General features: G+C 31.9%; 2 protein-coding genes across 51 annotated transcripts in view; one reads left to right on the forward strand and one right to left on the reverse strand.

The window, feature by feature from the left end:
* Dscam1 (Down syndrome cell adhesion molecule 1) overlaps nucleotides 1–17,795 on the forward strand; it is a 140,275-nt gene extending 122,480 nt beyond the window's left edge. For 43 of the 50 annotated variants that reach the window (XM_088277108.1, XM_088277050.1, XM_088277076.1 and 40 more), the window contains 8 exons: nucleotides 958–1,128; nucleotides 3,248–3,358; nucleotides 4,269–4,462; nucleotides 6,276–6,389; nucleotides 7,500–7,641; nucleotides 8,573–8,737; nucleotides 11,849–11,909; nucleotides 15,519–17,795. In XM_088277108.1, the coding sequence (XP_088133234.1) occupies nucleotides 958–1,128; nucleotides 3,248–3,358; nucleotides 4,269–4,462; nucleotides 6,276–6,389; nucleotides 7,500–7,641; nucleotides 8,573–8,737; nucleotides 11,849–11,909; nucleotides 15,519–15,594 (1,034 nt within the window). In that variant the 3' untranslated portion in view covers nucleotides 15,595–17,795. Of the gene's footprint in view, nucleotides 1–957; nucleotides 1,129–3,247; nucleotides 3,359–4,268; nucleotides 4,463–6,275; nucleotides 6,390–7,499; nucleotides 7,642–8,572; nucleotides 8,738–11,848; nucleotides 11,910–12,870; nucleotides 12,908–15,518 lie in introns of all 50 variants that reach the window. The other 7 variants (XM_088276983.1, XM_088276882.1, XM_088276997.1 and 4 more) reach the window with 5 other exon arrangements.
* Nucleotides 17,796–17,872: 77 nt separating this feature from the next.
* Nucleotides 17,873–23,754, reverse strand: ATPsyndelta (ATP synthase, delta subunit). The gene is made up of 6 exons (XM_088277109.1): nucleotides 23,708–23,754; nucleotides 23,188–23,311; nucleotides 22,365–22,455; nucleotides 20,386–20,492; nucleotides 18,799–18,903; nucleotides 17,873–18,018 (listed from the first exon to the last, which is right to left on the reverse strand). The coding sequence occupies exons 2-6, from the start codon at nucleotides 23,302–23,304 to the stop codon at nucleotides 17,956–17,958; spliced, it is 483 nt and encodes a 160-aa protein (XP_088133235.1). The 5' UTR covers nucleotides 23,305–23,311; nucleotides 23,708–23,754; the 3' UTR covers nucleotides 17,873–17,955.
* Between the last annotated feature and the right edge of the window lie 1,155 nt (nucleotides 23,755–24,909).

The raw sequence follows: 24,909 nt of genomic DNA on the forward strand, positions 1-24,909 counted from the left end.
GTCGGACACCTATTATATATATCTAAATAAATCAATATTTTAAAGTACATAACGCAACTTAAAGTTTAAACATGACAAAAACAACATCGTCAGATAAAACACTCAGCATTACGCAATAAGTATATATATTTTTACTGTTGAAACTGATTTTAAGGTAAATACAAATTACGTTAAATAATTGTGGTTTTCCATTTTATAACTTACAAAATTACATTGTTATAAAATCACCATAATTTTATTATAACAGAATTACATATTTTGTACGTTATAAACTCGAGTTGTTTGTAGAGAAATTGCAATTCAGTTTTCTTTTCATCATAATTTTTCTTTAGTGATCGTTTCTCTTCATCCTAACTGTTTTGCTGCATTTAACCCATTGTCTCTAAATGTTTAATATTATTTCAATGTAATTAACATCTAACCTTTTTATTATTTGTAAATAACCTCTCTGTTAATGTGGTATAGTTTCAAATAGAGTTTTGTTGGTTCCATTCAACTCTTTCTCATTTTAGAAATCTTAGATTTTTTTCATAAAATTGTTACTTTCAAATAGCGTTTATTTCAACGTAGGTAGTTTTACGTTACTATCTAGTTTTTTTTATTTTTAAATAGGTGTCATAGTTTAATTTTTTCTAGGAAACATTATTTTAATGTGGATATGACAGTTAATAGATATTTCTGTAATTTCATTGATATATTAGTTTTCTGATGGTTTTAGTTATTTAATGTTGTGAAAAAGTTCCAAAATGATTATTTTTACAGGTATATTTATACTTACTAGAACTCCATGGATGTTTAAATATTGATTGTGGGATCTTTTGAGGTATTAAACTGTATGAAGCTTAATAAAACCAGAAAAATACTATCATATTGCCATTTGTCATTCTAATGCATTTGTAATAAACTCATTATAACTGTTAATAGCTATTTTTCTCACCCTAATGTGATGACCTTCAGATGATGTTGTGTACAACCAATCTATGATGAACCCTTCGGGAACTCTGGACAAGAGGAACCAGTCCCTGCGAGATGAGCTGGGATACATCGCTCCCCCCAACCGCAAGCTGCCTCCCGTTCCCGGATCCAACTACAATACTTGCGACAGAATCAAGCGCGGAGCTGTCATCAGTAAGCTGCTAACTTAACAATTTGCCTTGTCCTGTTCAATTAACCAATCCTCATTTTAGGTTAGGTTATTTTAGAATCGAATCAATCGTGGAGTTACTACTAACCACAAACATTATGCATCTCTTTTTCATAGAGTAAAAAGTGACAAACCTACATTTGACCGTTTGAAAAAAAAAATTTAGACTTTTTTTTTCCTTCTAAATTTGAATAGTATTTATAAGTAGATACTTAAAGCATTTTCAGTAACTAAATATTGTAAAAGGAGATAAATTATAGTTCATATTTTTTCCACTTTCGCGTCTTTTACAAATTGTATTAAAATTACTACTGTGACGAGGGTTTTCTTTTCGTAAAAAATCCATTGTTATTAAAAAAACTACCACTTCTATGAATTTTAGAACAAAAGTTTGAGACATATTTTTTTTATAACCTCAAGTATTTAAATAAAATATTTTTATAGAGGTCCTTCATTTGTATTCCTTATATTCTGGGTCACATGTTATCTTGATCTGGTTGATAATATCCTTCTAATGGCATCTGTGGGCAAAATCTTAAAGTAATATTGCTCTGATCTTTTTTACATTCAAAATACAACATACAGTTGACCTGATAATGGAGTGGTTGTTCCGAAACCGGTATTCATGATGTAGTATTACACAAATAAAACATGAATGATAAGGAGAGTGTTATACATATTAACTTTATTTTACGCATTTGTAAAATTGTCATCAGTGGTCTTTTAGATAAGTGATTGTAAAATTGTATTATTTTATTGTATATTATATATTTTAAACTAACCATTTTGTATAACATAATGCTTATACTAACAAAATTAAAATGTCACTATACATATGGATTGTGGTTTGTGACATTATATATTATAGATTTAGATAAAAATCTACTGGATTACATTTATTCAAAATGTAAAAATAGTCAGCTGATTTTACACTATTTTTATTTTTTCTGTTAATTTTTTCATTATACATACTTGTTGTGACTGTAGTTCTAATTTAATAAAAATCATATATAGTAATATATAGCCCACTAACTATTGTTGATGGATGAAATCGCAAATAAGGTAAAATGCATGATATAATATTTTTTGGTTTTTAAAATACATTGTATATTCTATTAAAGTAGTCTTTTTTTTAGATTAACATGTAGTTATTCAGTATTATTCCATTAATTCGGTATTTTTTTTTATATCAATATGTATGTTAGCCCTTACAGTTACCCTTAGCTATATGTAGGCCAAAAAAAAACTAAAAATATTTTTTTTAGTTTTTAGTTATCTGTTTTATTTAAATTTATGTAGTATACTATAATAATTATAAAAAAAATTAATGCAGAATTTTATATCAATTTTATGACAAAAATGGGATGTTTACATATACATATATTTATATATGTTTATTTGTACATATTTTTACACCCATCTGTTGAAAATTCTTTGAAAGATTTTTGTAATTTTTTTATTTTCATTCTTCTTACCGTATGTAAAAATTAGATTTCATTCACCTTTTTTTACACAAAGTATAAGAACTTCTTTTTTCTTTATTTCTGCTAAATAGAACTATTTTATCCTATTCTTTTTACATTTCAAAAGTGTGGCAACATGGCTTTTTTTATTTTCAAAATGTCCATCTGTTTATTTGTTACCTATGAGCTGTGAGTAATGTCAATGTCATGTGATTTCACTTGAGGCGGTTTTCACAAAACGCTTGTGAAATTTTCTTGTGACAGACAGACTTACAGACAAATTGTTACTACTCATGTTAAAATCTGTGAAAAAAAATGAGGCACTTTTAAATTATACTATCTTTTTAATTGTAAGAGAGAAAAATATAATTTGTGACATCATCAAGTGAGATCTCATTACTTGTTTGGACTGCAAGAGTCGGCATCGCAAAACTTGCGACCTTTGCTACCGCAGAGTTCTACATACAATCTTGACAAATGACGTACTGCATATCAGCATTCAGCTATGATATGAAGTATTTAAAATAGAAACTAAAAGAAGCCATGTTGTTATATTATCCTTTTGGTATGTAATTCCCATATTATTGATGTTGTGTTGCCTGTTATTTAGTTTTGGTTGCTCTGATAATTGTGGCATTAGGTAACTCTATGAGGTCTCCTCACTCCACTTGGGATCCGAGAAGGCATCATTACGAAGATCTCCGCAGCTCCGGAAGGAATATGAGGAAAGGACCCGGTGATTGTAGACCAGGTGATGCTTATCATTTTACAAAGTTTAAAACTTTACTTTTGAATTAAAAAATATACAGTTGGTTCCGCTTAATGGGGACAAACTGGCTCTGGCACATTTGGCCCAATTAACTGAAGAATTTTAAATAACTATAATGTAAAATAAGTGGTCAAATTACAAGCTGCATAAAATTAAAAATTATAGTTTCTGTTCTTGAAATTTTGACTGTCCCAATCAACCAGTGTCTCTATTACGCGAAATTGTCTGTATATTGAATGCATGATGATGATGATCAGGTTAATGCTATCTGGAAATGTTTGGTGTCCTAGAATTTTCATTTTTTAACTGAACAAAAATGTGTTATTCAAAATATGTTTATCTATATAGCTGATGAGAACTTTTAACAAAGCTTTATATGCATATCTAAACGTATAAACTTTGTATTCTTTTTCAATTGAAAATAACCGTACATCTGGACAATTGTATTTTCATACAAGTAAGTGGATTTTCATACTGTAGCATAGTACAATTTTTATCATATTATTTTTGATTTTTTACCCTTTACCTTTCAAATACACGGCTTAATGTAGTATATTCCATGTATTGTATTCATAATCATCATCACCTCATCATTTATTTTGTTCTTGTCTTTAAGCTGACTATTTTTGCAATAGTACCATAACTATGTATAATGGACACCATCCAACCTTAAAGCCACATCAATTCATAATATTATTATATACAGTTTGTAAGACCTATCAAGTGGTCATTTAGGCCATTTTGAAATTCTCATGACTCTAGAAACATCTTCGGTTTTGAAACTTTGTACATTATGTTTTCCTTCAGTTGCAAGGTATTGTTCTGATATTAACTTGATTTTGTTAAATCATACTCTTAAACTCTTAATTAATCTGTGTGCGTGATATAACAGCAGGTATGGAAGATGAGATCTGCCCGTATGCCACTTTCCATCTGCTTGGTTTCCGAGAGGAAATGGACCCCGCCAAGGCCGGCTTGAACTTCCAGACTTTCCCCCACGGTAACGGAATGCCCCACGCTGGCACCATGGGCCCCACACACCACAACTCCCATAACATCCACTCTCGCTCCGGATCCCAAAGCATGGTAATTACTTCACCAACCTCCTAATCGTACTGTGACAACATGGATCCGATCTGACTATCAATTATTGATTTTCTAAACGTCATGAGAGGTCAAAGAGTATCATGCTGATTCCCAGTGTTCAAATTGAGGTGAAACATTTTAAAATATGCATTTTATCCCTTTGTAGACTGGTGGGTAAATATTTAGTCTTTGAATATGACCACTGGTGCTCTAAAGTGACATGTTAACTCTTGGATGCTGGTTTGTCCCTGGACCATTAGAAAAAAATATTTGTTAAAGGTTTTTTCAAAGAAATTTTCACTATTCAATCCAAAGCATTTGCTTATGAAAGGCGTTGATAGTATTTATATGATAGTTTTATACATACACAAATATTTCAGATTTAAGAGTGAAAAATGCCTTAAATTTTTTTTGGTTTATGGGAGAAACAAGTACTCAGATTATGTGTTAAATTTACGAAGACGGTCAGTAAACTATACAATTCTCATGTCATTGATGCAATCACCATGTTGGCAGAGGTAATTCCAGCGATTTCTTTTTCGTGACTTATTGTTAGTGAATGATAAAAATTTTGAATATTCATATTCATTATATTCACACACTTGATACATTTGACAAATGACTTAGTATTTAACAGGGAACACTGATTTCTTGAACTGCTGGTCAATACTTCTCTTAGAGCTAGTGATGGCTGATCAGCGCGTCGCCCCCTAGATGCCTGTGATGATGTTGTCACTTGTGAAATCTTTTGTAATAGTGTTATCTCTGATTTAGGGGTGGCAGTGTGCTTACAAACAAGCTCGGAGGGTCTGAAATATATTTAGACTTGTTTTTTTAGATTTATATTTTTTCTCATATTTTAATGTTCATATAATTTATGCTTTAAAAGTTTTATACTGGTGAGTAATCATATCTCTGATGTTGTTGACAGAAATACTGTATAGTACATGCGGTTTCTCAGTATGTGCATATGTGCAATACACTACTTTGAGACACACAATTAAATTTACCAATATCTGTGATTCTGTTTTGACATCCAGTATTTTTTGTATAAAGAAAGGTTCCTTCTAAAATTATAGCCAACTATTTTCTTTACCTCCGGGCACGCCCAAATGAGTTACCGTGCATATTTTAATTTGCACCTAATTCTGTACTCTATCTGAGAATCTTTCCATTACTCGAGACGGTGACACGAGGGAGACAGACTACGCTGGAAGGGGATAAATCATGCATTAGAACAGTGAAGAAAATACATCTCATAGAAGTGCCTTGGCACAAGTCACTTTAAAGTGCACAACATAATCTCTGATGCGTAAGCAATGCATTATGGAATTTAATAAATGTAATGTGTCATGTTAGCGCTACTAACGGACAGTAAACGCACCCACACATATCAATGTGACTGGACTATCTCGGGAAATTCAAAATTAAATGGTTATTTAAAAATGTGTGGAACAGAAAATATTGCAATGAACGTCGATTGAGCTATAAGAGGGTAAAGTGAAAACAACTATTTTCGAAGGTGTTTCTTAGAAAAACCAAAACGATTAATTGGATACGATTTTATATGTTTGTCACGTGAGAATTTTATAGTAAAAATTTGAAGCAGACCTATTTATGAAGTGAAATGCACTGCCAGCAATTTCAGTCACTGGGCGCCTCTGCTGCCTAGCATTTGTATTCAGTAAGCTTGCTTTAAAATAATGAAACATTACATCATAATCATATTTAGATGGCTTTTTTTTGCGTAGAATATTTTTTTAGTTTGTTCGTATCGTTTGATTCAAGGATTGATTAATTTTTCATTTTCCAGCCGCGACAGAACAATCGTTATGCTCGTAAGAATTCCCAAGGCGGTAATAGCTCCATTTATACCCCCGCTCCTGAATATGACGATCCCGCTAACTGTGCCGAAGAAGATCAATACGTGAGATTTTCCGCTTTCTCTTTTTCCAATTTAGTATAAAGAAGACAGAGATGTTATGATTTCTTTTTCAAATTAGACATGTCGTGTGTTTATGTTTGTATTTATTAAGTGTTTTATAAATTGTTACTTTAAACGTAAAACTCACTCTGTTAACTTTTGGGGTCACCCGTCAGGATACAGTCATGAGACTTTTTCTCGATTAATTTAATTATTAACTTAATAACTTGTCCGTGACTTATTGATGGGATGCCTGACATTAGACTGGATAATGGAGGTAAATATTTGCAAGATCCAAACCATATACAGGATCTTACAATAACTAATTATTTTTTGGAATATTACGCCATGTTATCATGGACTAATTCTATTGCATTGCCAGATAGTCAAAAAACAATTTCATTTTTTCGCTGTAATAATTGAATATCTTTGAGTTGACTATAAGATGAAGCGTTATAATGATTACATTACCTCAAGTAAGTAATGAAAAAGATAAAACTGTTAATCCAATGCAATAAAGTGTGATGAGAAAATCGGATAGTAAAGATTTGATAAGATCTAATTTTCTTTAATGAATTCTCTCTCTTATTGTACATTAAATGCAAATAATGATAAAGGATACTGGTAAAATATATTCCAGAAACGCCATAGTTTTTAACATAGTCAGTTTTACTTTTAAACTCTCAATATTATCTTTAGGTTGTTGTGTGGATTGTAACACTACATCAACTAAAATTAACAATTTGCTAAGTGAAAATGATTGGAACTCCGTGAAGCTGCGCAAATGTTAATTTTAGTCGGTAGTACTTAGTAATATGTGTTTGTACTTCCCCATTTTTGTTCAGTCCAAAATCACCATAAGACACAGCGCCAAAAATATTTTGAAAACACAAACAATGACATCCACAAACTGGTTGCCAAAACAAAAATATTATCTGTTTATTTGTTTTTTTTCTTACTGTAAGTTATAAAGCGCTATTACGGCACATTTGTCCAATGGTGATTTTAGCCTGAATGGGGTGATATGTTTGTGAATGAAGTTGATAGTCGGTGTGTTGTGTATAATCAGATAGGTGTTTGTGATTTACGTTGAATTATATTGTATATTTGCAGCGCAACCGTTACTCTCGCCCCGCATATGGCCGCGCCGGAGGACCCGAATACGATGACCCCGCATCTTGCGCCCCGGAAGATGATCAATACACCGGACAGTATGGCACCCCCTACGAGCACTATGGATCCAGACCTAGCTTCGGTGAGTGTGGAAGACAGTACTCTCGAGAGACCATTAGCTGAATTCTTTAGTTTGAAAATGTTTGATTGAACAAGAACAGTATGTAGTGAACACAGGATTTGTTTTCAACTCTGTTAATTTTCTTAAAAATATTGTTTTTATGCATGTTTGGCAATTTAATTAATTATGTCAAAAAAGGAGTAAGATACTTACAAATATACAAAAAAGGAGTGAGATATACTTAAAAGGTCAGGTCAGAAGTCGGAATAATCGGCGGGTATGTATGAGGAGGTGCATGAATGCGAAGAATGTTTGCAAAGACAGAGAGTGTGGCGTAAAAGGAATTAAATTGCGATAAAATCATGTCCATTTTTATTCAGGAGCAAGCGTCTCTAAATGTCTAAATATTTCAGAAGGAAAACCGCATCATTTTATTAACTTTAAATAAATATTGTAGCATAAACAGTATTTTAATAAATAAAAAAATACATTTTTGTCGGGCAATTTTTTCATCAACCATCAACTAATCACAAGGAACCACAGCTCAATTCCGACCTGTACAATGTTTTTTGGCATCTCTCGCGCTGTACCAAAAGTAAGCAAATATATATAAGCGTCTCCGGCTTTCCACCAACAGTATGTAAAAAACGCTTGTTTCCCGTAAACAACACATGTTCATTTTAAATAAATACTGTAGTAAAAACATTATTTTAATTAATTTTTCAGTTTTAAAAAAGAAAATCCTTCACATGTTGTCTTCATTTGTAAATGTGTCACCTTCCATTATTTCTTCTCCGGTCGTTTCCCTCATTGCTGAGGATCGTGACCCCCCTGCTGGCTTCCTGTGGAACCTCGGACAACAATCCGCCATTGGTCCCTGCATTGTACCTTACATTACAAATCACCATTATTTGTAAATATGTCACCGGGTGATCAATTGTTGACCTTCCAGCCGGATCCGGCCGCAACCTGAGCGCCTCCCCCGAGCCCCCACCGCCGCCCCCCCGCAACCAGCACCCCACTCCCGGCGGCGACCCCAACGGCTCCTCCTTCAACGACTCCAAGGACTCCAACGAGATCTCCGAGGCCGAGTGCGATCAGCCGCGCGCGCTCTCAGGTAACCAGACTGCCGGGGATACGGACACTGCCACTTATGACCATTTCTGGCATTTATCCTACCAGTCCATCGCGGTTATTGCGCCGCAAGCTTAGGAGTTCAAATCTATCACATTTTTAGAATTTTTTTAAAGAAAATCATTGAGACAAGAGCTACATAAAATAACAAAAAATTGGTTTATATTTATACTAAACCTTTTTGCTGTTGTTCATGTGTGTATCTCGTTTGCTAAGCACAGTTTGATAATGTCCTTGCAAGACAAAACAGCTGTCATAGAAATAAAAACCCAGTATAATAATAAATCATGTTTCGATTCACGTTAAAAATTAAAGACAGTAATGTAGAGGTGTAACTGCCAATAAGTAACTGCTATTTTTTCGGTTACTCTATTAATATAGTATTCATTACTTTTTCTTTTTTCTATTGTTTATATTTGTATCCACCTTAGATGTCAAATTGTCAAATATATTAAGAGCTAGATATACACAACTAAATTTGTGCACTGATTAGCTTCGAGTGATTGAATCCAAAAACCAAATTAAGTAACAACTTTTTTTAGAGAAGTCATTATTTAATTTAGTTTTTTAATTCAATCGCCCATGTCTAGTTGATAGTATAAATTGGCAGTTATTTTTTTTATATGATAACTAAAAATGCTAATAATTTTACTTTTGTGGAATAACAACGATTTAAATATAAAAATAAAACACTTGTATAAGGCCACTTTTGAGTTTATTAATGTAAATACAAATATTTTTGAGAACTGCAGATATTCTCATTATATTATATCTCAAACGGTAAAAATACAAACTGTTTAACAATGTGCATTTATAAACTCCAAAGTGGACTAATACAAATGTTTTACTTTGTACTTAAATAATAAAAAAAACTTTTTTTTTTAATTATTTTATTTTTTGCATAATTACTTACGATTTTATATGATTAATGACTGGCTTATTTAATTTATGAAATATATTATTTCATATATATACCATACTCAACACACACATTTTATTATAACATCAGAGTGCTTTTATATTTTATTCTAAAATTATATATTTTTTATGATTTCTATTGGGAAATATTACTATTAATTATTTCTTAATGATAGTAGCATTTTATATGTGTTTGTGACTAATGCATGGATTTCTCAGGCGCAGGTTAAGTAAGTGTTTATTTTACTTAACAAAAATCCTTTTTTAGGGCTTTTTCCACTTACATATCTGTGCCTGCTATTGTGTTTTCTAAAACTACATTATTAAAGAGCAACATTTTCATACTAAGTTATGTTAAATTATTAGTGTTTGTTTTTGGTTAATAGGAACGATTTGTATTGTTTTTGTTGGCTTTTTGTAAAAGTGAAAATGCTATTTTTTTTTATTTTTGTGTCATGTGTCATTTTTTCATGAAAAGTACACAATAAAAATAAGCTTCTTGGCCTTCTTTTATACTTTGATAAGTACATACAAGAAAGATTTTCTTGCTTTATTGTGAAATATTTTCAAGGTAAGATGCTCAAATTGTGTCTTTTTTGAGACTAGAATAGAACTGAGCATTTTGTAAGTGACATTCACAAAAACCATGCGTGGTCCTTATGTGTCGCCTGATAGTAGGATGAAAAATATATGAATTATGAGGTCAGTCATAATAAAGCCAGACTTACAGGGGCCATCTTTAGAAAACCAACTATGTACATATAACAACTACCGCTGACCGCAGTCACTGCTCTCAGCTTTAATGCCGAGGTTGTGATATATTTCTAGCTAGCGATCCTGATGAATTTTATCATCAGAATTTTTTTCATTAATGGATGGAAGTCTGTTTGTAGTAATATATATCCATTTTTGATTTAAGTTTTACTTGGTAAGTACCACAATTTCTTAAAATGTAAACTTATATTAAATCCTATTTTCCAACAAACAACGGTCAAATCTTCTTTACACCTTTTTGTATTTCGTCAATAAACCTATTTTTGTCGTGTACTGTAATTATTATACGTCTTAAGGTAGCTAAAATCTCAAAATGATTGCTTTGAGAACAATATTCATAAATATATAATATTACATTTCAGTAACCTTACCAATTCATCAACGTTATCTATGTATGTCAACATTTTATTATTATTGACATTTCAATATAGATGAAAAAGAATATGAAACTACGGGCGTTTACAGGGCTTACAACCTGTCGTAGGTTGGTTTGAGCGATCAATTTAAACATGTGTAATATTCACTATTCTACCCACGATTGGCAACCACACTATTTAAAATTCTGAAGTTATATTTATGTTTCAATGTGCTACTTCTTCGGCGACATCTGTGGTTGAAGTTTTTTTATTAACAGTTTAACAACCATCAAAGTGATCTATTAAACCGGCCTATTACAGGTTGTAAGCCATGGAAATACCCAGACTTCAATATTTTTCTTTATCTATAAAAATAAATGGTCCTGTCGGGTTGTGGTCCCGTGGTTAGTGTCGCGGACTCTTAAGTCAGAGTTTCTTGGTTCAAATCCACTACACGACAATTTGATACCTATTTCTAATAGTAAGCCGCTTATGCTCACGGAAATAGAAGGAAATTGAAATACTTGTTTAATAATAAAAACACAAATATTTCTCTTTATTTAAAAAAATATATATTATCCATTATATCAATAAATAAAAAAATAAAAACTTGATAGAAATAACTCCTAACCAGAGCAAAATCAAAAATTTGTGAACATATATGCACTGTTGTTGTATAAATACAATTCCAACACAAGCAAAAATAATTTTTGAAATAATTAGAATTTAAAAAATATTTATATGTACTTTTTAAATTCTAAATATTTTCGCCATTAGTATTATATTTAAGCAGTGATATTTAGTAAAAAAAATATATAAACTGTTTTAGTGTATTAGTTTTGGCAAAGTAAACTGCAGTCGATATATGGATTCTCAGTACGGTACTAGAGTACGGCTAGAGCGGGTATTACCACTAAATTACAATAAAATTACCATTAAACACGTTGATAAGTTGATGAGGTGAAAATAAACTGTTAATTTTAGTGTATGTTGTTTATTTTATAGTATTGTAATGAAATCTATTTTGTGATGTTGTAATTTTACAGTAAGAGCGCACAATCCCAAGGATGGCATGACCACCGAGGAAATGCGAAAACTCATTGAAAGGTCAGTCAATGTTGACAACCTTTCCAATCTTTCTTCCCGTTACCCCCTTTTGCTATATCTAGTGCCACAGATAAACGTGAACTTTTGGTCACATTAATAAATTGATACCGAGAGAGATATTACTTGGTCTGACTTGATAACTGACAGGCCATTGGTTTGGACTAAACGACTTGCTGCCATTGATAAAAGTTTGGCTAACCGTGATACGATATATTGCACTCTTGATTTTGAACTGGCTGAATTTCAAATTGACAGAAACCGAGTTACATATCTTTATAACGCCTTCTTTGATGATAATTATCTTACATAACAAATTTATATTGTTTTTGGGAACATGATTTTCATCACAGATACATGGAGGGCATTACAAGATACACATGTAACTGTTTGCAAATTTTTAATTTAATCAGTTTGTTATTGGATGTGCAATGTAGTAAATATGTATTACGTTTCGTCGTAATATTTCTTTTTATAAAATAATTAAAGTACTCAGATTATGCAATTAACCCTACCCGATAGAGCGTAGAACGCTGTATCATATTGAAACAGTGTTAATTTCATGAAGGCAAGTCCTGCGCTTTAGGTAGCAGTCCAGGGTGATATTTAATGAATATGTATTTGTAGTGAGAAATCACATGTACAAATTTCTTTTTACCCCTCTGGGAATCGAACCCCGAGCCTCCAACATACCACTACACTAAGGAGGCAGACAAAATATTATACACCCAAAACAGTTTTAAATATATCAATATGATTTTTATTGTTATTATACATTACCATCGGATAATATTGTTTTTTTTCCTCTCATCAAAAGTACATTGGTTTTGGTCTATTCATCATCAGGACACTTTACACGCTACTTATTATTTATACACGCTACAGCTGAAGGGAAAGAGAGAAAAGATAACATTGTTATTTTGCTTTAATATATCCCATTCTTAATACTTTTTTTTCTTTCTAGGAAAAACTGCATAGTAAAATTGTCTGTGCGACATTAGGTAAAGCAAAATTTTATTATATTAAACACAACGTTCCATAGACTTTTAACCGCGAAATAGCAATGACTAAAATTGACCATTTTAGTAGTGCAATTCATTAAATGACATCATATCATGATAAAATTTGTTGAATCCGATAAATCAAAGTTATTAATGGAATATTTTGTGTTTGATAATAATAATTAGTGAGTAGTTACATAATTATTACTTATTCCTATAATACTTGTGTCATCTTTTATTATCTTTGGTTCCATGACAAACCATTCAAGGAAACCGTAAGTCTAAATGTTGCATGCCGTAACCAACTTAGCCAAGTATTTCCCCAAAGTTTTTTGTTAATTTATTTTATTTATACATACCTAATAATCATATAACATATATTAAATGACCTTTCAACATCCAAATCCCTATTAACACTGTGGTATTATTGTTTATATGCCTTTGTTGTCTATTATAATATGTATCATATATCATCATATTGTATAATCAATATTTAACACAATTAACCTACAAATCCTTATTAACACTATGGTATTGTTGTTTATATGCCTTTGTTGTCTATTATAATATGTATCATATATCATCACATTGTATAATCAATATTTAACGCAATTAACCTACAAATCCTTATTAACCTATGGTATTATTGTTTAATCTGCCTTCGGTGTCTATTATAATATCATATATCATCATATTTGAAACACAATTAACCTACATAACATATATAATCTAGCTATTAGCATGATATTGCCATACACAATTTGTTTTTTCTATAAAATCTACAATATTATACTTGTAGATTCTATTTCAAACTATAATCAATCTCTCAGTCTTTTAGCCAATATAATTTAGATAGATAACCTGTTCAGGTCAATTGGTAGATCGATATAATTAATTAAAAATCCAAATTATCAAAAATTGACATTCATTTATGCGACAAAAATTTAATTATCCATTTACACTAAACTCCCTTTTTACACAATTTTGACAGTGCAAAAAAATATCGAACATTCATTTAACAATGCGTAATTTGGAATTTTCCACATCCTTCGCATGTACTCATTACTCAGTATATGCGCAGGGGAATACGGAAAGGGGCTAGGTGAATAATTTGCCCTATCTTTGATTTTTTTTTTAAATATCTTTAAAAAAATTATGAAACAACAATAGAAATAATGAATTGAATTTTTTGATATCCTGAATTGATTTTTATACAAGAAAACTTATAACTTTATTATCTACTTTAAAAATATATATTTTAGTATACTTTTCTACACAATATAATATGGAATGCTTACCTGTCGCGTAAATGCGGAGTTCAGTGTGCATTGATATGATAAATGGTTCAGTTGTAAATATAGTTAGCTATCACAAAAAATAAATAAAAGTAAAACCAACAGTTTAAAACCCCCTTTAAAAGTTAAAGTTCAAAACTCTATGCACCCAAAAATTGGCAATGTAATTACAGTTTATTTTTTATTCCAACTCTTTTCGCACCAAATGCTGTATGCTGATTATAATCACATTAGATAAATCAAGCCGAAAATAATAATCAATGCTGTATACTGTTTGGTGCGAAAATGAGTTGGAATAAAAAGTAAACTGTAATTACATTACCAATTTTTGTGTGCATAGAGTTTTAAACCGTTTAAAGAGGATTTTGAACTGTTGGTTTTACTATTAAATTATTATTTTTATAACTAAACCATTTGACATTTAGCATGAAGTTAGGTCATATATCTTATGCTTCAGTTGGCAGCTCCGAGTACCATTTTAAATCAATTTAGTGTGGAACCTAGGGTTGCCAACTTAAGCCCAAAATATGCCATCTTACTTTGGTGTTACTATGGTATAAGTGGTTGGCAGCCCTGGGTACCATTTTAAATCATTTTAATATGGTAACCAGGGCTGCCAACTGAAGTGGTTTAGTAATAAATATAGTTATGATTTTTTTTATAGAAAGGTAAAACCAACAGTTAAAAGTCCTTTTAAATGTTGAAATTTTGAACTAAAAACGATGGGTTCTTTGGGATAACATTTCTTGCATTGCATGTGTTACGTTTAGCGGCAAACCAACTAGTTAAAAATGTTTGAAACTGCTTTTAATTAGTTTAAAAAAAAAATTGATGGAACCAATTTGCTCAATGAGTCAATAATTGGGGCCTTTGTCTTAGAATGTATCTATATTAGTTCCTATTCTATGTTTCTAACGAATAAATGATGAAATATTCAACTAGGACTTTTTTAGGCAAACTTATTTTGATTATCTCAATATTTTTAAAATCATATTCTTTTATTTCTTCCATTTTACTTATTGTATCAATTTTCTGACAGAAACATCGCCATTTATTTACTATTTTATTACTGCTTGTAAAAAAAAAAGATAGGAATAGAAGAATAGTTACTCGCGTAAAGTAGCATTCCCGAAAATGCAACGGATAGATCTAATTGAAACACACATCTACCAATTGACCTACCTTCCCAATCCTTAGAATTAAAGTGCACCGTGGGAGCACAGCACACCACCTGGCTTTGTACTGGAACTCACAGCTGGATAATGCTATTTGGTGTAAGAGGAAATTGCGTTGTATCGTGCGATGAATGTTTCCAGAAACGAAGCAACAAACCCCCACCAACAATTCCAAAGCAGCGGGGGACTCACAACCTACGATACTGTGGCAGTGTAATCTGTAAGGGAGCCAGTTTCCTCACCTTGCGCCGCCGGACCGGACCGCAGATCTACCGCACCAGACCGCGCTCTTTACAATTTACCCCTCGACACGAATGTCTAACGTTCTGTTGAAAATGCCACGTTATGTTTTAAGTATTATTTGATAATTTGCTAGTTTCTTTCGTAGCCGTTCTCGCTAATCTTTCCAAATATGATTTGAAAATTGTTTCATTACGACATGTAATGTTAATTAATATTATCGGTATTATAAGATATACCTATAACCATTTTGAACTAATATCTAGTCTCTCTAAACGTAAATATTTGTCTTTGCATCTTAATGTAGTGTATTCATCTTTGTATCGATGTATTCACTCTTTGTAGCCAAATATGGAGTAATAACCGTTGCGACGGTAACGTAGCGAATCGTGATAATTCTTCTTCTACAGTACGAAGCGAAACACTTGTCCCTGCGAGATATGTTACGATATTGGAGATGGTTGTGTATGGCTTTCCAAAAGCGACATTTTGTTATACTTTACGGTTAGTTAGCTTTATTTACCGAGTGGCATTACGCACGAGTGAGAGCGCAACTCCTATTTCAAGTTGTGCCATACTTTATGTTGTATATTTTGACAAAGATAAGTTTATGTAATTTTATTTCCTACCCCGTTTTATGTTAAGATTCGATACGCCATTGTATATTTGTTCTCGGGTGCTTATTTTGAAGAGTGGGAAGGGTAATTGTATAAAGATGACGTGGCCAAAATAGCATTATTCTTTTCAAATCTCGGAGTAAAGTCTCACAACCGGTGACCTTGGATTTTACTTTCGGGAAAGCTCAGTACGTATTTTTTATTTGTATTATCGACGTAAAATTGAGTAAACTTATTTGGATTAAGTGAGAATTTTGGCCAAATCATTATGTAACAATTTATGTAAAAATTAGGAAAGGGTAGCGTGATTTATCATCCGAGATAGGGATTTTAAATTCGTACGTATATTTATATGGTTAGTAGATGCAACCTCGTACGATAAAGTAAGTCAGCTTAGCATTATACATACTTAAATATTCAACGTATTTCTCTCTTTCTTTGTACAAATTGAGCTCAACATTGAACATGTGATATTTTCATTCAACTTTAGAGAACTGTCACTTTAGAATTCACCGAGCCGCAAGTTGCCGGATAGCGACTCTCTATTCAGGAATCCCCGATTACATTTACTCTTTCCGATATTGTTTTACATGTAAAATTAGGAATAATATACGTAGAAACCTATCTTACTCTAAATAATATTTGTAGCTTACCTATAGCCGGAACGAGTTATACGTATAACCGGATTATACGCTCAGGATTACACTACTCGGATTTGTTTTCGGTAATAGTTCAATAGATTTTTCTACCAACCGCGATTGACAAGATTTCGTCTGTCACTACAAACTTTACAAAGTAACGTTGCATTTATGTGAAAATGAATTTTAACTATTAGACTAACCGAGTTATTGAACATGAATGCTTACCGTATTATAGTTTAAAGCGAGATATTCGCATAGGTTAAGGATTAGCAGTAACACATGCGGAGATGCATGCTTTGTGTATAGAATAAGAGAATCCTCAATCCCCGTTGGGTGAAGTGGTCAGGCGCGGGCGTCCCGAGCGGAGCCCGTCGCCAACGAGAAGTCTGAATGAATTGCTCTTTCATAGCTAGCTTGTCCGATAACTCTGAAGAAAGAAATGAGGTTTATATATTAATTCTAATCACTTTATTCCTATTTTAATCTCTTAAATAGCGACATTAGCTAAGATATTAATATTGTATGTCATAAAATATACTATGGATGTCAAATATACACAAATAAATGTTTTTCAATGAGTGTTTTGTCGTAGATGTCGTAAATGCTTGCTATTTCACGTGTATTCTTAAATTAGATATTTATTACCTTTGTATATTATTTCTCGTTCCTTAATATTTACGTTGCTATTGATATTAATACTGAGAGGTATCTTTTAACCTTTTCATTTCACTTTGGATACGAAAATAAATGTCAACTCTGTACTGAATAGTGTTCAATAGACGAGATCTCATTACCTCCACAGATTTCTTCCAAACCCCGTATTTCCAGTCACCGTGTCTGAATGTGATTTGTAAACCTTTTACGCAATTTGTACCAAAGTGTTTTTGTAATTTTATTTGTCAATAAATCAATCAAATTAACCGATGTTTTATTTGAGGAATGAATCATGGTCGCCGCACACAGAATGGGGGATACAGTAAGGAGTAAAAAGAAGCGATTTAAGTTAAACAATAATATATAATATTTTGATGTACGCTATGTATGGATTTACAGTTGGCTTAAAAGAATCGAGGATGGTATTTACGCAACAGCTTTAATGATTTCCTCAGCGACTTCTACGGCAATGGCTGCTTCAGCCTTGGCCTGAAAAAAACATTTTTTTGTATTTTAAAACCATTCTCCTTATCATTCATGGTTCACTTTGTGTAATACCACTTAAAAACTGATTCACGAATAACTGTTTCGGAATAACCTATAGTCAGTTCCACTACAGATTTGGAAACAAATAAGCCCACTCTATCCTTTATTCAGATATAATTATTTTGTTGTTTTTCAAAAATCCCTCTCTTGGTCAGCTTGGTTATTACCCGCCTCGAACCATCCAAAGCATTGATCGGTGCCAAAAATATAAACATGGATTATCTTCAAAGCTAACAACATCATCTGTTAAACTTGATCAAAAGTGGTAGAAACTACAAGAAAATGAAATTTTACTTGAGAATGAATGTGATGAGTTTACTAGCTCAATATGAACTGTAATTGATGACAAATTCTTAAATGAAAACTAATGGAGTCATGCTATTTTTATGCTTTTTATATGCATTTTAGAAAGAATTTTACATAATGGACTAATCTGTTTTTTTTTTTTTACTATTTAAATTTTAAGTACTCTATCAAACATTGGATTTTTATACAAAATATGACATATCAGGATATATTATATATTATAGGTGTCTCAACAGAAATGAAGAATCTATTTTTTATGCATAGGGAATATGGAAGTCTGAGAGGTCCAAAATTTAGGTAACAAACTTAGTATCAAACGCACATCGGGCATCATCAAAGGCATCACAGATTGTGGAGTGAAGAGTTCAAAACAAAACATTTTACTACCAGTTCAGATTGAAGTACATGTATACTTACAATATCTGTCGAAGCCTGGCTCAGTTCTTGTTGAGCTTTGGACAGGGTTTCTTGAGCGGCCGAGCGGTCAATATTTTCAATGGGTTGGGCTTCTTCCGCTAGTACCTAGAATTGTATTTCTAGAGTTAACATACGTTACTTTTAAACAAGCATAAAATTAAAATGTAAGTAACAAAATGAGTAGCTAAAATGTAAGTAAGCTGCTCGGATAGTTTGCGACTCTGGCTTTGCTAAGTGTTGCTGCCATGCTTAATGGCTGCTCTCTTGGTCAGTACGTAGGTATGAAATAATTTGGTTAAATGATAGATAAGTGTTGGATGAAGGAAGTGAGGACTTGGGCACTGTACAAAACCTAAGATGAGATTAAGACTGGCAGTAAATTTAAACACAAAGGTCATGGTAAGTAATAAGTCATGGTAAGTAATAGTTTTAATTATAATACAACCATAAAATAAAATAAAAAACCTACAAAACAAGGAATTTGAAATATTATTCATTAAAAATGATGGAGATACATATATCCTTTTTTATTGCTATTGATATTCAACATTTAATTTTAGATAAATAAATACAATTAATAATCACCCAATAATTTATAATTTAAATTCTATATTTAAAAATTCATACTTAAAACAGTTTTTTGGTCTAATATTACATGTTAACACATTGTTTGCAGGAAATGCTTAAAAGCATCTTCTACATACTATTGGTAAAGAGCGGGAAATGTTTATAAGCGTTCTATTTGCTTACTTTTGGTAGAGCACGGGAGACGAAAAAGCATTGTACAGAAAGGAATTGGGTTTGTGGTTACTTGTGATTAGTATACTGGGGGTCAGGCGGCAGACTGTCCGAGTATAATGAGGGTCGGGGTTGATGAAAAAACCCAACAACAATGTGTTAACAGTTTACAAATTTTGAGTGTGTCCAAATCAGGATTTTCTCCACTCCGGAGTTATTTTTGCATCTCTACAGATAAAAAATATGGAATATGGTCAAATTACAAGCACAAATATTGAAAATGTTTTCAGTTGTTTCCCTGTATGTAAAAATAATTAAGGGTTCAGATCTTGCATACATCCAAATAAAAGGGTCTCTGATAAATAAAAGCTTTCTCGATTCAATCATAGATGGCGCCAGTGAACTAGTATGTCAACAACTATATACAGTGTCATGAGATTAATGATATATGTAGGAGTTCAAACAATTAAGAGTACCGTAGAATGGGGCTACTTGAACTTTGATGTGTTACTTGAGCCCAGTACAAAAAAATTATTTAGATTATTATATCGATCGAAGTATCGTGACAATAAGTGTCACCTGTCAGGGAAACAATGAATCATGCCGATACGTTCATTATTGTAGACCAAATACAGATTTAATTTTTTTTTTGTACTGGGCTCAAGTAACACATCAAAGTTTAAGTAGCCCCATTCTACGGTAATGTGGTTGTCAATCATGGGTAGAATGGTGAATGTTGCACGTGTCTATTATGATCACGTAAAGTGATGACAGGTCATAAGTCCTGTAATTACACCGGATTTTAATATTCTTCATCTTTGTTGACATGTTAAAATTTTTAACAATTACCTGGACAGAAGAATCATCGTTGATGGTAACAGTTCCGGATGAAACAAAGATTTTGTTGACTTTGCCATCATTTTCATAGATTGTCACAACACCGGGCTTTAACACAGCTGTAAAAAAATACATTGAAAATATTAGATATTATGATAATTATGATAATTTCCAAAACGCAAAAGGTTCCTGTACAAAATTTGACAAATACATAAATTGGAAGTGTTACCTTCCAATTTCTGTTAAGAAATAAGCACTACTCCCTTGCCCATTATTATAAACACATTAGTATGAACACATTTCAGACGGGCGTTTTTTACGCCTGCAGACCGCTGGCGATGGGATTTGATAATTGTGTACATATCGCTCACTCCTTTCAAGAACGTCATAAATCAAAAATCGTCAATTTTCAGTTGTGGATGTTTTCGGAATGCCCAGAAAATGTACTATATCCCAGCAAAAGAGGCATATTTTTAACTTAATATTTACCCGCTACAGGGCAGAAAATGTTGTTTTTGCATTTTGAAGAAAATGTATTGTTTAATTATTTTTATAAATAAATTAAATATTTTTCAAATGTAGAAAAAACCTTCAGGTTTTCTATTTACCTAAAAAGATCTGTTGCACAGTAAAAAGTTCAATAAGTGGCTTGATATTTATTTTTAAAACATTGTGTTATATTTTTAAACTTTAAAATCATTCTCCTGAAAAATCAAGTATTTTGATTTATGACGTTCTTGAAAGGAGTGGGCGATATGGTTTAGACCTCAACAAAGAGATTGGTACATAATATTCATTTAAATATATTAAATAATTCCTTCTTTTCCGACATTGAAATGAGGCCGGCGCAGAAGGTAAAAATACTATTCCCGTCCTTAAGTATCAATTGACTGAACGGATAGAAATACATTTCCCGTACTTGGTGTGTTAAAAAAGAAACCTAAAATACAATCAGGTGCAAAACTAACAAACCAAGTATACATAATATGCACGTGGATTACTGCTGAATACTAGTAACCCGTATTATATGTATGCACAGTCAAATTAAATTATGCCATAAAGCTGCCTTAAACCATATGGTGTATGATTTTTGTATAAAAACACCCATCGGGCATATTCAGGAATGTTTTTTAGAACATTGGTCCTTTCGACATTGTTGACGTGTCTTTCGAGTTAACTGGCTTTTTGCAAACATTTATTGTATTAATTTTCTTTTGCAAGTAATTTCATTAGCATAAATTTATAAAAATTCTCCATGGACTAAAAAAACGCTCTGTATGTGTTTGTTAGTTGTTAGTTTTCTTAATAGTTGTTATTGTTCGCTCTTCTATTTTTAGTGCTATTTATTTTCTGTTTAAGTTTCATTTGCCCAGTGACCATCAGACTGATGACGTCAGTAACGAAAAAACCCGGTCACTGGTTAAATAAAAAAAAGTGGAAAAAACTATAAAAGTACATAGTTCTTTTATCATATGGTCAAATCACTGCCAAATTATGGTAAAATTATATATTAGTACTGAACAAAAAATAAATCTATAACATTTTGAGTGTGTCCAAATACTTGTTCACAATATCTGGATTATCTCCAATTACAGGAGTTATTATTTTCTGACGTTTCTCATGTGTGTGATTGAAATCCAGGATTTGGACCTCACATACCAATATAAGAGTTTCTGCTTAGTAAAAAGCTTCTTTACATCTCACCAATAGATGTCTCTGAAGTTCTAGTGATTCAAGAACAAGGTTTCTAAATTGGTTCATATATATAGAACTTCCAAGAATTTGAGAAGTGTGGTTGTCAATAATGGGTAGAATTGGTGAATGTTACATGTGTGTAAAGTGATCACTTAAACCAGCGTATGACGGTCGTCAGCCCCGTAAATGCCCAGACTTCCGTCAAAAAATAATAAAAAAATAAATCATTGAAAGGTTAAGTTTTGGTCAAATTCCACAATACATTGTAACAAGGACATAATAAAATAAAAACTTACCAAGTGTAGGCACGTGTTTAGGGAGAATACCAAAGGCTCCACTGAATGATGGGACATCCACTTGCTTTACACTTGCACTATCATAAAATACCTAAAATTAAATATCAAATTTTATCCATATGCTATGTTGCACTATAGTTAAACTGACCATTTATTTCTATGCTCAAAACGAGAGATCTACCAATTTTACGTAATAGTATGTATATTTAAGAAATCACATATTTTTTCATAGTTTTTATGTATTAATAAATTTTAAAAATGTTGATAAGGATAATAAGAGGAATAAATAAGATAAATATGAAAAAATTATATTGTTTTATATTTTTCTGATGAACGAATTTTCTTAAGTATAAGTGGGTTTGCTTTTAAATAAGAATGGAATTCTTGGCATAATTTTTTTAAATTTATCTTAACCAACAACATCACTTTTTAGTACTCTGACTTGTAATTGTGTTTTTTTCTGTCATCCACAACTTATTCAGCTGTAGCCATATGCACCGAAATCAAGCTAGGATTTGTACAGCAAAGTTATATGAAACGGCTATACTACAAACTACCGTTGATTTTTGAACTTTTTAAAAAAAAAATTGTTACTGCGTATTGCTCTTTTATTGAAAAATGGACATTTCGACGTCCCGAAATTTTACTTGGGGACAACGGGAAAGGCTATCTAAAAACGGGACGGTCCCGTTCAAACTTTAACTAAAGTATGTGTGATGTATATTGTTTTATTGTTGACAGCATTCACTGTTTGGAAGCTACTCGCTGTCTGAGCGCTTTTATTTCAAAAATAAAGTTTAGTAATGAAGGATTTTTCTTTTACCTGATTGGCAGCGGCGAAAGTAAAGGACATTTCATCGGCGTATCCACGACTTTGAATGGCGCGGAAAGCGCCAGCTCGCCCTGCCAGTAACCGAGCTCCACGGATTGTAAAAGCCATTGTAAATCTGCAAACAGAAACCATTTAAGTTACTGAATGATCAAATTATATTTGTCCAACAACCTTCAATAGCTGGATGATGATAACAAGAAACAAATTTGTTTGAAAAATCAATAATTTTACCTTTTAAACAATATCACCCATTATTACAAAAATAACACAATGTGAAAGAATACAAAATTAAACTTTTAATAGTACAAAATAACAATGAAATCAGTTATCAAATGAACACTACATGCCTAAAAACTTCTCGTAAATCGTTATGTAATATAATTTTAAGGTTATGTTATGAGCGCAGATTTTGGCAACAACGATCAGTAAGCTTCAATTTGAAGAGTTTTCACTTATTTAATTAATTTAAGAAGAAATTGCATTCGAAGTCACGAAATGAAAAATAACCTACCAATTCCAAAAAAGCCCGGTTGACAGGAAGATGAAAGATGGCGTAGTAAGTCGTGAGGTTAGCAACAAATCGCGTCTCGGAATTTCCGAATACCAACTGATGAAACAAATCCAGTGATTGATATGGACAAATTATAGTTCTTCCCGCAAATAAAGTTCTTACTTACGAATAAATTTATTTTAAAAATGCAAAATTTATAAATGTCAATGATGATATTTTTTTTCTAATGCCTTTCACTAACGAGTCATCTGTATCCCAACAAATATTTCAACATTCCTCTGCCATATTTAAGAATTTGAAGAGTAGGGCTGATTATGATATTTTTTGTATAAAATTAGCGGTCAGTCGTCCTGAATGAGGACTATCAATTCATGTATTCTGTTCTTCATGGTACTGATTTTGCTGTGCAGATTTTTTCAACATATACACTTTTTCAAATAGATATTTGAACATTATAAATCTGAAAACTCAAAAGAAAACAGTATTAATGATTGAGAAAACTCTCTTTTGAAAGTTCAATTACTTCTTTTATAAAATTTCCGCATTCACAAGTAGTTTTGCCTTCAGGTGACGAAGTTAAAACCACATCCATCCAATGCAGTGCCCCGTGCATTATTTAGGTGCAGATAGGGGTCAAATAAAATGAAAGATATTGTTGATATATTTTACATAAAACATGAGGGTTCTCATTTAAAATAATTTAAATACATATACAGGTAGTTGGGTAATAGAAGTAAAGAGTATAATTATTACGAATTATTGGTTCCAAATGTTCTTTGCACCTGCACGCCATCAATTTATCTGAATCAGGTCAATAACCTATAGAAACTAAAACACTTACACTTTTGTCGGACTTAAAAACGCTCATGTACCTACAACTGTAGCATGGGCGATCGAATAAATAAAAACCGAATTGAATAACGACATCTTTAAAACAAGTTGTTACTGAATTCGGTTTTTACATTCAATTATTTAAATCTAATCCCGCTAATCAGTTGGATTCGATCGTTTTAATCTAATTCTCTCATATTTTTTTTGTTGTTGATATCTCAACATAGATAAAGAAGTCTTTTTGGGGTGGGTATATGGGAGTCTGGATATTTACAGGGCTTACTGGGTATAATATTCATCATTCTACACATAATTGACAACCACGTTACTCAAATTTTGGAGTCATATTTACACAAGACCCACGCCGCAAC

This window comes from Brachycentrus maculatus, unplaced genomic scaffold (genome assembly GCF_059751285.1).
Source record: "Brachycentrus maculatus isolate JH-2025_06_01 unplaced genomic scaffold, ASM5975128v1 h1tg000039l, whole genome shotgun sequence".
In the NCBI taxonomy this organism is placed as follows: domain Eukaryota; kingdom Metazoa; phylum Arthropoda; class Insecta; order Trichoptera; family Brachycentridae; genus Brachycentrus; species Brachycentrus maculatus.

Bases quoted from the DNA above. Each gene is read 5' to 3' on its own strand.
- ATPsyndelta (XM_088277109.1), bottom strand. From the start codon at position 23,304: ATGGCTTTTACAATCCGTGGAGCTCGGTTACTGGCAGGGCGAGCTGGC. The intron at 22,456-23,187 runs GTAAAAGAAAAA...ATTTAATTTTAG, and splicing joins CTTTCGCCGCTGCCAATCAG to GTATTTTATGATAGTGCAAG. The intron at 20,493-22,364 runs GTAAGTTTTTAT...ATTTTTTTACAG, and splicing joins TAAACACGTGCCTACACTTG to CTGTGTTAAAGCCCGGTGTT.